The 17,026-nt window shown below is 41.0% G+C and overlaps 1 protein-coding gene and 1 pseudogene across 1 annotated transcript; both read left to right on the forward strand.

The window, feature by feature from the left end:
• The first annotated feature begins 816 nt into the window (after nucleotides 1-816).
• On the forward strand, nucleotides 817-3,704 carry LOC121841469 (annotated as a pseudogene).
• Nucleotides 3,705-4,910: 1,206 nt separating this feature from the next.
• Nucleotides 4,911-15,531, forward strand: rp9 (RP9 pre-mRNA splicing factor). The gene is made up of 6 exons (XM_024395367.2): nucleotides 4,911-5,292; nucleotides 5,619-5,649; nucleotides 5,940-6,069; nucleotides 9,471-9,562; nucleotides 11,375-11,436; nucleotides 14,705-15,531. Exons 1-6 carry the CDS (start codon nucleotides 5,147-5,149, stop codon nucleotides 14,895-14,897), a joined length of 654 nt encoding a protein of 217 aa, XP_024251135.1. The 5' UTR covers nucleotides 4,911-5,146; the 3' UTR covers nucleotides 14,898-15,531.
• Nucleotides 15,532-17,026: the final 1,495 nt, after the last annotated feature.

Here is a 17,026-nt window from a genome sequence, read left to right on the forward strand (position 1 = left end):
CACATATAAATTCAGTATTTTTCAACTTAATGTTCTCTGGTTCCTCACCCTGAAAGTAGACTATGGGTTAGGAGAAACTGTCATCCATGGCTCTGTTTTCTTTTAAGACACCACTAACTTTAGCCACCTGAGCTAGCTGCCTGTAGCTAAAGTTAGCTTAAATATGTCATGGCTGTTTAGAGAACCAAAACATAGATTACAGTTTATTCTCTTCAGGGAGAGGAACCATCTAACATGATGCTGTAAAATACTGAACTTCCCCATTAATATGTATGTAAAAATCAGATGAGAAAACAAGTGGATACCTGCTAGGTTCCATTATCAAAGACTGTCACTGTCTGTATGGTGCTTTTATTATTTTAAAATGTATTGAACGAATGCTAATAGTCAAAATATTGATTTCTATGTCTGAAGTTCCCAGCCTATGATGTGCAAAATGATATGTGTAAATGGAACACCCGATTGTGCCGATTTTTGGCCATATTACCATTGACTAACTTCCTTTATGGCCTTATTTAACCCTGCAAAAAAATAAGGCGATATCTATACATCACCACCTAATCTAAATAGGGGAAACCTTTTCAGCGTGTCTGAGAGTATCATTCTGTTTTCATAGTTTTTTTCGTCTTCCAGGGAGCACTTTAATCCAGAGTGTGCTGGAGGATGTGAGTATGGATTAGGGTTGTTGGCATGGGAAGTGGCTCCAGTGACAGTCCGTGACAACACAACCGGGTAAATCAAAAACATTTCAACTCCCAGCCCCGTCCCGCCTCTGCTGTTGAAAGATTGGCTGAACAGCTGTTGGGCTCGGCCTCTGCTGCTCTCTACTTTATAAAGCTGAGAACACCAGGCTCCGTCAAACAGAGATAGCGCGAAGCTCCTGCTTGTTTAATACACTGGTTCAGCGAAACTTTGCTTTGAGAACTTCTGTCAACTAGTTCAGAGAAACTAGTCCGCCATCTGTTTGACTAGTCTAGACCCTCCGCAGCAGTATGGCTACCTTCGTCTCGGTGAGTTGTTTTGCACAGCATCAGCATTCAGCGCTGTCAACAGCCTGACTCCGAATATACTGACACTGCGTTTTTGTTTCTGTTTCGTATAACACCTTTTGGATGCAGTTTGCCTCAGGGAGATGATGGATGTGTTGGTATCAAAGGTTTGGGATATCATTTGGGATGTGCTTGTCAGTGATGTTGTTTTTGGGGTGTCCTTTTCTCGGTTAACCCAGAACTAAAATCTAAAAAATGTTTACGTAGTCTGTCAACGAGAGATTATGGTCCTGACGTCGTAGGGTGGGGTAGATGACTTGATTTTGTCATCGTTCTGTTACTACAAGCATTACACTTTGATCTGCTTGAGTAAGGATTTGCTCACGGGTGACTGACTGACTGATGCCTGTTATTTTCATGTGCTGCAGGGCACGTTATAGGCTGGTAACGTTTCAGTGGACGGTGTGACAGGCCCGTTGTGTGGCTGTTTATAGTACCAAATCATAAAATGACCACATGCACTTTAAACTTTCAGGCCACAAAGGGTTGTTGTCGGGCAGGACAGGCAGGGTTCCAGGAGATTCCAATCATTTTCTTGTATCACATGAACAACATTGTGACATTGACTCCCAGTGGTTTAGTTTCAAGTGTGTATTGCATTTCCAATGTCCTATAGTAAATCTATTAGGCTAGATGTCATAGGCTTTGCATGTGGAGAGGAAATATGTGAAATGCTGAGTGACTGAGTGACCGTCTTGAGCAGGGGTTGGAACAAATATTTTCTAATTGTTTAGTTTTGAACAAATTTTTAATTTATTTTCTTTCTTTCCAACCAGCAAAATAAAGTTCTGAACTGGTTCAACCAAAAAAAGTAATGGTTTAGATCCTGTTTTTGTTTTACCTCTTAAATCATTACTCTGTTCCCTATGTAGTTCATTACTTTTGACCAGGGATCATAGGGTCTTTGTCCTTGTAAGGATCGATTTTGAAAAACATCTCCACAGGAGAATCATGTTCCTTATGTGAAATTAAATGGAAACGAGTTTGTCACCTGTAAAGACAGACCCATCATTACTCATATTTATAATCTCATCCCGTCCGCCTCTCCCCATCATAGATGGCTACCTGCCACACCTATAACAACACGTCCAGGCACAACGGTGTCAACAGGGACTTCATGGCTGCTCTCTCCAAGAGCCACGGGAGCACAGGCAAACGCAACAGTCCCCAGTCGACCAACAGAAACAATGCCATAGGCATACCAAAGTCTGCCCCCAATGACAAGACACCCTGCAGTACGCCAAGGTAAACAAAGAATAGCAGGCCTCTGGTACCTACATTGTCACGTATTTTATTTATATAGTCTACATCTCGCCTAGGTGAAAATCCGCATTTAAGGGACTTCTTGAAAAGTGAGGGCAATGGATGATATCACTAAACTGATGGACACTGGTCCTACACTTTTCAATAGGTCGCCTTTAATCTGTGTCAGTGTGTAGATTCTGACATTATTATTTCCAGGTCGCTATCCTCTGAGACCAGCAGTTCCTCCTTGGCCTCCAAGCCAGCCAGTGTGAAGAAGTCTGCCTTCTCCCGCCTCAAGAGGTTCCTCATGCTGGAAGACAACCAGAAGACCAAGGGGAGGACTCAAAGACTTTACTATCCTCCCTCTGAATGACTGACAAACACTTGGCTCCACTGCAATGACCCAACAGTCAGCCTTTTCACCACCATGATATGACACTGACGCACCAGGTTCTCTGGCCTGCTAGCAATTCAGAATGGTCCTCCTGGAATTCAGAACGGGGGATGGGTCAGCAGTCAGTCAATAAGTAATACAGGGCCTCTTGTTGCACTAACTTTTTTAAAATATATATTTTTTAAACTTGCCCCTCCCAACTACCCCTGAGGTCCCCCTTCCGTAGAGCTGTTCAAACATAATGGCCCCACACCACGGCATCGTCCAGGAATTCCATTGTCCCTATGGATGGCGGGAACTGCATCGGAAGCAAAGCTCCCCCTTTTCTTCCATGTTATTTATGAGGCAAGCAGAATAACTTAATTCGAGTTATAGGATGTTTTGATTGAGAGGGTGATTTTTATTTGTTACAATCACATTTATATGATAAATGACTTACACATTTATATTCACGCTTAAGTTTCATGCTTCTTGAAGTGTGTTTTTATTTTTTACTTGGTTGTCATTTATTTTCATAGACTTTCCCACTCTTCTCTTGAGGTTACTGTCCAAGTAGAGATGATCTGTAGCTGTTTACAGGTTTGTTTGTGTGGCTCTACTATTTTATGATCACTGCCAAATGTTTTACTTTTATGTAAAGGTCAAATTTTTGTATACTGGTGGTTTTGAGATCATATTTGGATGAATGGGACGCATCAACTTAACATTGAAATTGTTTTTATGCCTGAACCTTAATGACAATGCAAATGTGACTTTCTTTCAGTAGTTTCATGTTTGTTGAAGATGGGTTTTGCTGTTTGAAGGCTTCACCTTTTACCTGTTTTGAAGTTTTTTATGTTTAGATTTACAATGTCAATTAGACTGCTTTTGTTCCAACACACTTTATTGCATTTAGTGACATGTTTAATTAATCCAATGTGTGAGTCTGTAGCCTTTCACAGAATACTGAAATACCTCACATTATATATTCCTTTTACTCCTTGTTTCTGTGAAATAAATGTTTTCAGGTATTCTTATTACTGTGTTACATGATAGAACTTCAAGAAGATATGTCTACCCAATTGTCATACTTGAGAAAAAGTAAGGATACTTTAATAGGAAATTCCTCAAATGAAAGTCACCCAGTAAAATATTACTTGAGTAAAGATCTAAAAGTATTTGGTTTTAAATGTACTTTTATCAAAATTATATGTAACTTTTAATTCCTTTTTAAGCAAACCAGACGGTGCCATTTTGTTATTCATGGCTCGCCAGGGGCACACTCCAGCACGCCGACATCATTTACAAATTGTGTTTAGTTAGTCCGTCAGCTCAGAGGCAGTACGGATGACCAGGGTTCTCTTGATGACTGTGTGACTTGTATATTTTGTTAAGCATTAAAACTGTAACGAGTACTTTTGGGTGTTGGGGGGGTAAAAAGTACATTATGTTCTTTCAGGAATGTAGTGATGTAAAGTACAGATACTGTAAAAATACTTTGAATTACTACTTAAGTACTTTACTACACTGGCATTCACAATGTGTGTTTTCAGCTTACACATTTAAGTGCTACAGAACTTTAAGGGTACCCCACTGATAAACACCTCAGGAATGGGGCTGTATAAATGTAACCATGCAAATTCAGAGCTATTGCTGCAAGGACTGACGATCCACGAGATCAAGATTATAGTTTAACCATGTTTTGAAACTATACTGTTTGTTTATAATTACATTGTTTACCAAGGAAGCATTTTAACAACTCATGAGGCATTTTTAAGTTCAAATGATCAATGGCTCATTAATTTAACATCCAAAAATGGTTTTAGAGTATGAATCCCAGATTGTCCCTTTTAATTTAACTAGGCACGTTGGTTAAGAACAAATTATTTTACAATGATGGCGTACTCCATCCAGACCCTCCCTTAACCCAGATGACGCTGGGCCAATTGTGCGCCGCCTTATGAGACTCCCAATCATGGCCGGGAATGATACAGCCCGGGCTCGAACCAGGATCTGTAGTGATGCCTCTAGCACTGAGATGCAGTGCCTTAGACTGTTGCGCCCCTTGGGAGCCCTTTGGTTCCACACGTAGACTGTTTATAAGAACATTATTGTGTATAATATAGCTTGGGCTCCTTCGCTAATAAGGATAACTGCCACTAAACTCCAAAGAAGAATGGCATGAATAAATGCTCTTTATAAACCACCACAGACCTCACCTTACCCAACCATAGACCTTGCTGTTGATCAAGCGTCCTCGACTACATTTGATCTGCAGGCGGCGCTGCGTTTACAGATGGCATGCGCAAACAGAAACAGGAAGTAGCTGTGCAGAGTTCGAGAAAAATGTCCTGACGTGGTCCCGAATGTATTTTCTCTAAAAAGTGATTCACTTCAACGAATTTGTGATTAGAAATCGTATCAAACTCAAATTAAACGGTTATTTCATAAACATAGCCAGTTACCCAATGACATTGCAATGTCTAGTAGAAAGAGATCGAGAGACTCGGAGGACAGAGGGGACCGCAAAAGGCACAAGGAATCAAAACACGATGTAGAAAAACTAAAGAAACAAGCGAGAAAACTCAACCAAGAAGTGCAAAAGCTGAAGCATTTGGAGACCTTGTGAGTAAAGGACACCCTTTTCGGTGGTATCGAAATTGTGTATTAATAAAACGTAACTGTAGTTGATCTGCCTTGGGATTTAGCCTTAATGCTAACAACTCATTCCATCATTTCAGTTCTGATACTGTGCCTTGGCTGGTAGAAGTTGCACACGGGGTACCGTACCTTAACCAGCATCTGGACAAGGGAGACGATGCGTGTGACATGATTCATATCATCGTCTCCTTTGCTCAGATACTGGTTCAAGGGGTACCTAGCTACCTAAGCACAAATTGGATCATCGTATTTATTCTCACAAGCATTGTTTTCTTTTCCCCTCTATGCAGTTATGAAAAACCTCCTCCTGGACTCATAAAGGTCTAGTAGATGCACATGTTTGTCTACTTGCGTTATTACCAGTTAATGAATCACAGAAATATTATGGAATAACTCATTTATCAGTAGAAGGACATGTATTTAACCTGGTCCAAGATCCGTTTGTGTTCTTGCCAGCTCTGTCTGTTGTTGTCGAGCCAAAGCATGACGATGAGTTACAAGGAGTTGGCATGAGAGCACAAGCAGACTGACACTCAGGCTAAAATACATTATTATGGAAACTGCAATATGTGGCATCTTGCATCACCTTGAAACACAGTGACTTTTTGTAGGCGGAGGAGTACAAACCAGAGGACTGTATTCCTGCTGATCCAGGAAATGAGGATGCTAGGGACTTCCTGGCTCACGCCCCCACCAAGGGGCTGTGGATGCCTCTGGGGAAGGAGGTGAAGGTCATGCAGTGTGAGTTTAAACACAGAGGGTTATTATGAGTGTCCTGCATCCACAATGCAGATACATTATCCATTTCAGATTATACGTTTATAAAACCTGTACCTGTAGGCTGCCACTCAAAATAAAACGGTAAGAAATACAAAAATAAATAATAATTAAGTTTAAACAGGAAAAAAATAAAATAAGTGGGCCCTCCACCAACCCAACCTCCCATCCCCAACATGTCTCCATCCAACCGTTCCACTCCCGGAAATCATGTTTCCCCACCACCTCAAGCAACTAGGGTTGTTCGTCAGTCACCCCCTGCTCCCCTACCCGGCTATATACATACAGTACCAGTCAAAAGTGACACCTACTCATTCAAGGGTTTTTCTTTATTTTTTATTATTTTCTACATTGTAGAATAATATTTAAGACATCAAAACTGTGAAATAACACATGGAATCATGTTGTAACCAAAAAAGTGTTAAACAAATCCAAATATTTTTTATTTGATGTTCTTCAAATTATCCACCCTTTGCCTTGACAGCTCTGCACACTTTTGGCATTCTCTCAACCAGATTCATGAGGTAGTCACCTGGAATGCATTTCAATTAACAGGTGTGCCTTGTTAAAAGTTCATTTGTGGAATTTATTTCCTCAATGCGTTTAAGCATTAGTTGTGTTGTGACAAGGTAGGGGTGGTATACAAAAGATTGCCCTATTTGGTAAAAGACCATGTCCATATTGCAGCAAGAACAGCTCAAATAATCAAAGAGAAATGACCGTCCATTACTTTAAGACATTAAGGTCAGGCAATCCGGAACATTTTGAGAACTTTGAGAGTTTCTTCAAGTGCAATTGCAAAAACCATCAACCGCTGTGATGACACTGGCCCTCATGAGGACCACCACAGGAAAGGAAGACCCAGAGTCACCTCTGCTACAGAGGATAAGTTCATTAGAGTTACCAGGCCCAGAAATTGAAGCCCAAATAAATCCTTCAGAGTTCAAGTAACAGGCACATTTCAACATTAACTGTTCAGAGGAGACTGTGTGAATCAGGCCTTTGTGGTCAAATTGCTGCAAAGAAACCACTACTAAAGGACACCAATAAGAAGAAGAGACTTGCTTGGACCAAGAAACATGAGCAATGGACATTACACCAGTGGAAATCTGTCCTTTGGTCAGATGAGTCCAAATTTGAGATTTTTGGTTCCAACCACCATGTCTTTGTGAGACGCAGAGTAGGTGAACGGATGATCTCTGCATGTGTGATTCCCACCGTGAAGCATGGAGGAGGTGTGATGGTGTGGGGGTGCTTTGCTGGTGACACTGATTTATTTAGAATTCAAGGCACACTTAACCAGAATGGATACTCCATTCCATCTGGTTTGCGCTTAGTGGAACTATAATCTGTTTTTCGACAGGACATGACCCAAAAACACCTCCAGGCTGTGTAAGGGATATTTGACCAAGGAGTGATGGAGTGCTGCATCAGATGACCTGGCCTCCACAATCACCTGACCTCAACCCAATTGAGATGGTTTGGGATGAGTTGGGCTGCAGAGTAAAGAAAAAGCAGCCAACAAGTGCTCAGTATATGTGGGAACGCCTTCAAAACGGTTGGGAAAGCATTCCAGGTTAAACTGGTTGAGAGAATGCCAAGAATGTGCAAAGCTCTCATCAACGCAAAGCGTGGCTACTTTGAAGAATCTAAAATATAAAGTATATTTTGATTTGTTGAACACTTTTGGTTACACCATGATTCCATGTGTGTTGTTTCATAGTTTTGATGTCTTCACTATTATTCTTCATGTAGAAAATAGTCAAATAAAGAAAAGGCCTTGAATAAGTAGGTGTGTCCAAACGTTTGACTTGTACTGTATATATTATGTATGTGTTGGGCTTTAGACAAGATTATTCTTTACAGAGTCAAGTATATTTGTCCAGGCCTCAATTGTTCCTTGACTAGCACCATTAATTATCTCTGTCGATACATCTAATGGTATAACTTCTAATAGTAACTGTATCTACTGGTTAAATGGGAGAGAGTGAGGTGATTGCAATCTAAGAGCCAACATCTTTTTTTGGTGGGGGAGATTCAGGAATTGTCTCTGATTGATTGAGAGATTCAAAGAGCTATCCTTGTTAAGTAATATAGTAGATGCTAAGCATTAAATGTTTGGATTCATGCACTTCTAAGTGTATTTTGTAATTTTGCCCAGAAACATTTAACTGCAGTGCACTCCCACATCATATGGAGGAATGTGCCTACCTCATTTAGGTGACACAGTGAACAGTTGGGAGTTTTGGTAATTCTCACCGTAAAACATTTCCTTGGTATTAAATACAGTCTGTTAACTTAAAATGTATAAATTGATGGTTCAGATTACGAGATGCCAATGTCATATTAGTCCATATTCTGTTCCAGTTAAAGGGTTGTTCAGATTCAGTTAGATCTGTGAACCATACTCTTAAATGGCTAGCTCAGAATATGAGCTTTCCTAAAGTTGTTTGTATATTATAGAGAGAAGTCCTTTCGGGAGTCTAGATAATTTATTTAGAAATCCCATTATTGGATGATTTGGTAGTTGGGTTTCCTAAGGGACTCCATAGGCCAGCATAGGTGATCTAAGTTGTAAATATAGAAAAAAAGATTTGCCTGATAATGTGTATGTATCTTTCAAATGTTGTAATTTTCTCAAACCATTGCTGCCACCCCATATATAAGGGGTAGCCTAGTGGTTAGAGCGTTGGGCCAATAACCGAAAGGTTGCTGAATCGAATCCCAGAGCTGACAAGATAAACATCTGTCGTTCTGCCCCTGAACAAGGCAGTTAACCCACTGTTCCCTGGTAGGCTGTCATTATAAATAAGAATTTGTTCTTAACTGACTTGCCTAGTAAAATAAAAAAAAATCAAAGGCGGCCTCCAGATCGCAAGGCCGTGCCATTTTGATTCCCAGTTACATTGTTTTTCAATTTTCGAGTCAGTGTAGCGGAGATTGACTTTTGTTCTGCTTGTCCCTCAAAGAACAAAGGCTTTCATTATTTCCCACCAATAATTCCTCTATCCCTCCCTCTGTCCCTTCCTCCCACTCGTTTTCATGATATGCGAGGGGACAGAAGGCATACAGGGTTAGTCTACAAAGTTCTCATTTGTTCTCCTGTGGTATTCCAAAGCCTAATATGTTCCAGATAATACATTGGCAAAATGTTTGAATGTGATTTTTAATTGCATGTCGTTTCAGAGATTAGAACGAGTCGAGAAACATTTTGTCAGATGTAGGCTAAGTCATAAACAGGTGTAGCCTACAAGCCATATAAGATAAATATGAATCTCAACACGAGCTTGTTTGGGTGATTTCTGAGGGGCCAGGAGATGTGTTTGTGGTACAAACATGACTATATTCTCCCTCGCCTCGTGCAGGTTGGAGATGCAAGCGCTATGGACACAGGACAGGGGACCGAGAGTGTCCCTTCTTCATCAAAGGAAACCAGAAACTGGAGCAGTTCAGAGTGGTGAGTCTCATCTGTCCATCCATCCATTCATCCATCTTTCAACTAATCATCAAGCCTTTTGGCTACTTAAATCAAATGTGTTACTGCTGGATTTGAACAAACATGAGTCCCAAGTACAGGATTGGTATTGGCAGACACCCTTGAGGACACCTGCTCCTGGTCTCAACCATAACACCTTGGGGACGTCTGCTCCTGGTCTCAACCATAACCCCTTGGGGACGTCTGCTCCTGGTCTCAACCATAACCCCTTGGGGACGTCTGCTCCTGGTCCCAACCATAACCCCTTGGGGACGTCTGCTCCTGGTCCCAACCATAACCCCTTGGGGACGTCTGCGTGCTTGCCTAATTGGGACCATGAGCATGCTTGATTGATGGATACAGTATAGGTGCATCCCAAATGGCACCCTATTCCCTATATAGTACATTACTTTTGACCAGGAACTATATTGACTTTGGTCCGAAGTAGTGCACTATATTGGGAATAGTTGCCATTTGGGATGCATTAGGTATCTGTGCTGCTGCTGGATGCTTCTGGATCTGGACTCCTCAGCAGATTCACAGGGCAGTTGTTCTGTAGGCCTGCATGCAACAATGCCACTGCAATGATTATCATAAGTGCAAGTGTATCATATCTTGTAATAGAACCATATTTTAAAATGCTATTCCGGGAGAGGAGAGTTGAAAGCACCTAGGTGTCTGGCTAGACTGTAAACTCTCCTTCCAGACTCATATCAAACATCTCCAATCGAAAATCAAATCTAGAGTCGGCTTTCTATTCCGCAACAAAGCCTCCTTCACTCACGCCGCCAAACTTACCCTAGTAAAACTGACTATCCTACCAATCCTCAACTTTGGCGACGTCATCTACAAAATAGCTTCCAATACTCTACTCAGCAAACTGGATGCAGTTTATCACAGTGCCATCCGTTTTGTCACTAAAGCACCTTATACCACCCACCACTGCGACCTGTATGCTCTAGTCGGCTGGCCCTCGCTACATATTCGTCGCCAGACCCACTGGTTCCAGGTCATCTACAAGTCCATGCAAAAAAAAAAAGCTCCGCCTTATCTCAGTTCACTGGTCACGATGGCAACACCGACCCGTAGCACACGCTCCAGCAGGTGTATCTTACTGATCATCCCTAAAGCCAACACCTCATTTGGCCGCCTTTCGTTCCAGTTCTCTGCTGCCTGTGACTGGAACGAATTGCAAAAATCGCTGAAGTTGGAGACTTTTATCTCCCTCACCAACTTCAAACATCTGCTATCTGAGCAGCTAACCGATCGCTGCAGCTGTACATAGTCTATCGGTAAATAGCCCACCCAATTTTACCTACCTCATCCCCATACTGTTTTTATTTATTTACTTTTCTGCTCTTTTGCACACCAATATCTCTACCTGTACATGACCATCTGATCATTTATCACTCCAGTGTTAATCTGCAAAATTGTAATTATTTGCCTACCTCCTCATGCCTTTTGCACACAATGTATATAGACTCCCCTTTTTTCTACTGTGTTATTGACTTGTTAATTGTTTACTCCATGTGTAACTCTGTGTTGTCTGTTCACACTGCTATGCTTTATCTTGGCCAGGTCGCAGTTGCAAATGAGAACTTGTTCTCAACTAGCTTACCTGGTTAAATAAAGGTGAAATAAAAAATACAAATAAAAAAGGGTAGAAATGATGTTGCCTAAAAACAATACCTGAATGGAGTTTTACCTTGCAGTGCTTGTTATCATTGGAGCTTTGCTATGTATGTTATCTTTGAAATGTTGTAAATATGTAGCTAAACCGTCTGTTTCTTGCAGGCACACGAAGACCCAATGTACGACCTGATCCGAGAAAACAAACGCAATGAAAAAGAAACGAGGTACTTTCTGGCTGTATTATGAAAAATATAAACCTTTTATTATCAACAAAAAATATTTTCAGAAGAATGTATGAAAATATTATCCCCTTCTCCACTGTTTAGAGTTGGTCATCGTTAAGGTAGTCTGGTGCATTGGACGGACGAGACTCACCACTGAACTAGAGGTCAACCGATTATGATTTTTCAACGCTGATACAGATTATTGGAGGATCAAAAAAAGCCGATACCGATTAATCGGCTGACAATTACAACAATACTGAATGAACAATGAACACTATCATTTTAACTTAATATAATACATAAATAAAATCTATTTAGTCTTAAATAAATAATTAAACATGTTCAATTTGGTTTAAATAATGCAAAAACAGTGTTGGAGAAGAAAGTAAAAGTGCAATATGTGCCAAGTAAAAAAAGCTCATGTTTAAGTTCCTTGCTCAGAACTTGAGAACATGAAAGCTGGTGGTTCAATATTCCCAGTTATTCAATATTCCCATTTAAGAAGTTTTAGGTTGTAGTTATTATAGGAATTATGACGCGTCGACAATTTCTCTCTATACCATTTGTATTTCATATACCTTTGACTATTGGATGTTATTTTTGGCACTATAGTATTGCCAGCCTAATCTCAGGAGTTGATAGGTTTGAAGTCATAAACAGCGCTTTGCCTCAAGCATTGCTAAGAATTGTTGGCATACGCAGTAAAGTGCTGTTTGAATGAATGCTGACGAGCCTGCTGCTGCCTACCACCACTCAGTCAGACTGCTCTATCAAATATCAAATCATAGACTTAATTATAATATAATAAACACAGAAATACGAGCATTTGGTCATTAATATGGTCATTAATATGGAAACTATAATTTCGAAAACAAAACGTTTATTCTTTCAGTGAAATGTAGTCTAAATATTCCTGTTACATTGCACAGCGTTCCATGTTATGTCATAATTCTGTAAAATTCTGGCAAATTAATTCACAGTTCGCAACGAGCCAGGTGGCCCAAACTGTTACATATACCCGGACTCTGCTTGCACTGAACGCAAGAGAAATGACACAATTTCCCTAGTTAATATTGCCTGCTAACATGAATTTCTTTTAACTAAATATGCAGGTTTAAAAAAATATATACTTCTGTGTATTGATTTTAAGAAAGGCATTGATGTTTATGGTTAGGTACATTTGTGCAACGACAGTGCTTTTTTCGCAAATGCGCTTTTGTTAAATCATCACCCTTTTGGCGCAGTTGAAGTACATGTGGGCTGTGATTCAATGATAAATTAACAGGCACCGCATTGATTACATGCAACGCAGGACAAGCTAGTTAACCTAGTAATATCATCTTCCACGTGTAGTTAACACGTGATTATGTGAAGATTGATCGTTTTTTTACAAGATAAGTATAATGCTAGCTAGCAACTTACCTTGGCTCCTTGCAACCACAAGGTCCTTTTGACGCTGCACTCGCGTAACAGGTGGTCAGCCTGCCACGCCGTCTCCTCGTAGATTTCAATGAAATCGGCCATAATTGGCATCCAAAAAGGCTGATTATGAATTGTTATGAAAAGTTGAAATCGGCCATGCCAGTGGACCTCTACTCTGAACTGCTTCCGTTTCTGGTTTCCTTTGATCATGAAGAAGGGACACTCTCGGTCCCCTGTCCTGTGTCCATAGCACTTGCATCTCCAACCTGCACGAGGGAGAATATAGTCATGTTTGTTGATTCAGACAAGCTATTTTGGAGCACAGTCACAGGGGACTTAACGATTCTCTTTGTTTTTCTCCCAACAATGCTGATGCTTAGCTACAGCCAAGTAAACAAACTCAAATCTTCAGTCTTTGACTATACTCTGCTTTTATAGACTAGGCTACTTTCCAGTTATTGTGTTAAGATGACATAAGTTTGTAATTAGTGTGAACTAACCCTTTCATTTTCCGACGGTCTCAGTCAGAATTGTCTATTATTAACTGAGTGCCTTTTAGCACAGGGAAATAACAACAACGAAGTAATAAAAAGAAAAGGCTCAGAGTCATCAAAAGACACACTAAAGTCAATGGCTAAATCAATCACATCCTGAAAGCTGACAGAGCACTTAATCAAACAGGTGAATAAAAGTACTTTAAAAACTACAATGAACGACATTGAATGTGAACTTGGGTGTATATAGGGAAGTTTTAAAGTACCATCTGAAATGAGGTGCAATATGAGAGATTCATGTGAGTGTGATTGGAGAGAGTGTGTGATGGACATGTTCTACAATCTATAGGATCATATAAGCTATGATGATATGAGAGACAGAGTGAAATGTAACCGTGGTAGACTTGGCCAGAGGACCTACGAGCCAACCCAGATCTCTCTCAGTGTGCTTGCCTTGAACAGTCCTTATGATTACGTCTCTGTTCTCTGGGTGGAAGTTGTCAACGTTGAAGACAGCGCTCCTCTGATGAATTCTTAATGAAGTTTGAGGATCTCTTGGGAACCGCCGTTTGAGTTGTTTTCAGTCTCTTGCAACTTGCACAAGCTCTCTTGTTCCTCTCTGAGAATACCGAATCAATGGAAATGTAAAGTTTTGGGCTAATCAAAGGAAGTGGATGCCTCGGTCTGTGAACTGTTTGATCATTCGTGTTAAATCCATATTTTATTGAGAAATGTTGTTTCTCAGGCAGTGTTTCAGCATCTTGATATTTGATCTGGTCTTGTGTGAGCTGCAGAGCTACTTTGCTGGCTGCCTGAAATGTTCTCTCTCTCTGTCTCTCTCTCTCTCCTCCCACTTTAGCACTAACTGCAAACACCTGTAGCACATCATAACCCCCATACTCAGTACCTTCCAGCTGTCAGCTGAACATCACTGTTAGAAGACTTGTTTCATAACCTGGGACACTTCTGAGTGAAATCTGAAATGGTCTCTCTCTCTGTCTCTCTGTCTCTCTCTGTCTCTCTCTCTCCTCCCACTTTAGCACTAACTGCAAACACCTGTAGCACATCATAACCCCCATACTCAGTACCTTCCAGCTGTCAGCTGACCATCACTGTTAGAAGACTTGTTTCATAACCTGGGACACTTCTGAGTGAAATCTGAAATGGCCAATGATTATAGAGGAAAACCCTCTGGGATAATCCAAGAAGTGTGTGTGTGTGTGTGTGTGTGTGTGTGTGTGTGTGTGTGAAGATACTGTGTTTCAGTTCATCATACCATGCCTCTTCTTGAATGGTTCTAACCCATCTCTCTCCATCTCTCCTCTCTCTCTCCATTTCTCCTTTCTCTCCAGGATCCAGCAGCTGCAGCAACTCCTGCAGGACACCACCTCCTCCGACTCGGACAGCTCCTCCTCTTCCTCCTCCACCAGCGACCGCAAGAAGAGGAAACACAAGAAGAAGGACAAGAAGAAGGACAAGAAAAAGAGGAAGAAGAGGAGGAAGCACAAGTCCTCCAAAACCAGTGACTGTTCTGAGTCCAATTGAGCCATAGGAACCTACCTGGATTGTTCTAGCAGGGAGATGGCTACACTGCAGTGTCTATCAGTCAGTGAGCAGCTATGGTGGTTCTTACCCATTGGCTCAGGGTCGCCTCAATGGCACACTACGAAGTGCACACTAGAGGACCCTTTTTGGTTCAGTATTCTTCCCTCCATCTGAGCCTTTAAATAATGCATGACTTGTCCCATCCCTCATATGGTTGATGCCTCTATTCCATTAGATCATACAGAATAAGATTCTATGGATCCGCAATGCTGATTGTGAATGTAGGGCCCCTCAGGCGAGGATCTCAGAAAGCCCTTACAGCATGGGTAATGACATGACTGGCTCGGGGGGCCTGAGCCAGCCAGACTAGTTGAAATCAGTTTGTAGCTGTTATGAAGGATGTTGGCTTGATGAATCAGATCCGAATGAAAACGTGACAAAACAGAGCATGTTGTTAGAGATGGTTTTGCTTCGTATTTAGCTTGATTGTAGGCCTGTTGTTTTGACAAATAGAGTGGTAAAAATTGCAACACATATTTTTTCCATATTTATTTTCTTCCAAATGACGCTCTTGGATGTTTGAATGCTTATTACTGTACATAAATATTTGGAATAAATTGAGGTTGGAATTTAACTATTTTATTTAAATCCAGCTTGAGAAAGGTAGAGAGAATGTACTGTATTTCAGTGTGTTCTGCGTGGCCAAGGATAAAGCCTCTATTACTCATCAAATTAATCTTGAAGCTGCACGTAAAAAATACTTTCAATTTGTCATTATTCACATTGTTTTACAATTTTTTTCAACTGCATGCATTTTGTTTGGCCATTGACTGATAATGACAAGGACAAGACCGGCTAACACGGACATCGGCCGTGCTCAATGGGTGGCCGTTCTATCACCTCTGACCACAGAACATTAGCTGTCGTTTCCTGTTTATATTCCGACGATTCTACATGTTGAATGGCCACCGTCCGTCAACACCCGGCAGGAGTGTATTCATCATGGAAACCATTTACCTTTAAGAATCATAAACGGAACCAAACGGGGAGGGACCTAACTGAATTTGTCCAATCGAAACTCCCGTTTGTTTTTCCCATATGAGTAAATGGATTCTGTTGCAAATTGTTTTTGCAACAGAATCGGCGTAATGATGCAACACACGGCCAACTTTTGTGTAGGTCTTTCTTGTCCTTCATCGATTCTTAGCATGACACATCTCTATCCACTATAATATCCCATTCAAGAAGCAACACTGGTTAGCACTGTTTCCTTTTGAAAGGCAAAGAAAGAAGACCCTTTGATCTTGAAAGACCTCAGAAAGCCCAGGGCTGACTAGGGAGTGTGACTCACTAATGTGCCGTTTTGTAGTCAGTACAACAACAAAAAAACAGACACACTAACACACCCTGCAGAGCACATCAAAATAGTTCTCCACTTTGCCCCTCCCTAATGATAGGATGTTCATTTAGAGAAGTGTGCTATCAGCTAGAGGAGGACCAGATATATGCGCTGCTTATTTTAATGACCCCAATAAGAGGACTGTTTAAGGAGTCCTTCAGGGGGAGATGTATTTGAATTTTGATTAGCGTCCTAGTGGTTTCTGCATGTAGTTAAGCCTGAAGGGGTCTATTTGTGCGTCAGAATGGTTAGTGTGTGTGTGTGTGTGTGTGTGTGTATATATTTCCTAGTAACTGAAAGCTTTATTTGATCTCTCTCCTCCATCCCTCTCTCTCATCCTCCTACCCATGGCAACTCCCTCCATTCCTTTCTTTGGCCAAAGGCCTCCGATAAATCAACAGCATTGAAACAGTGTGTCCCAGCTGCACCACGTAGCCCTCTCTCTCTCTGAGCAGAAGCAGACATGAATCTCCTAGATTACTTTCACTGAGACACTGCCACTTTGGCAAAGTTAGAGCAAAGAAACCTCTATATTGAACCATTCTATCTTATGGGGCAGGATAATGGGTTAGGGTCAGTTAGGAAGTGTCAGTACGGTCTTGAGATCAGGGAAGTTAGTCTAAAGATAATTAGGATACGATCTGTCTTTTTGTGTATGCCATTTCTCTCTGCCACAAACTGCCATCTCATCAGGCCCTAACATTGAATGATGGCACAATTGACACAGTCA

Source organism: Oncorhynchus tshawytscha, linkage group LG31 (genome assembly GCF_018296145.1).
Source record: "Oncorhynchus tshawytscha isolate Ot180627B linkage group LG31, Otsh_v2.0, whole genome shotgun sequence".
Taxonomy (NCBI): domain Eukaryota; kingdom Metazoa; phylum Chordata; class Actinopteri; order Salmoniformes; family Salmonidae; genus Oncorhynchus; species Oncorhynchus tshawytscha.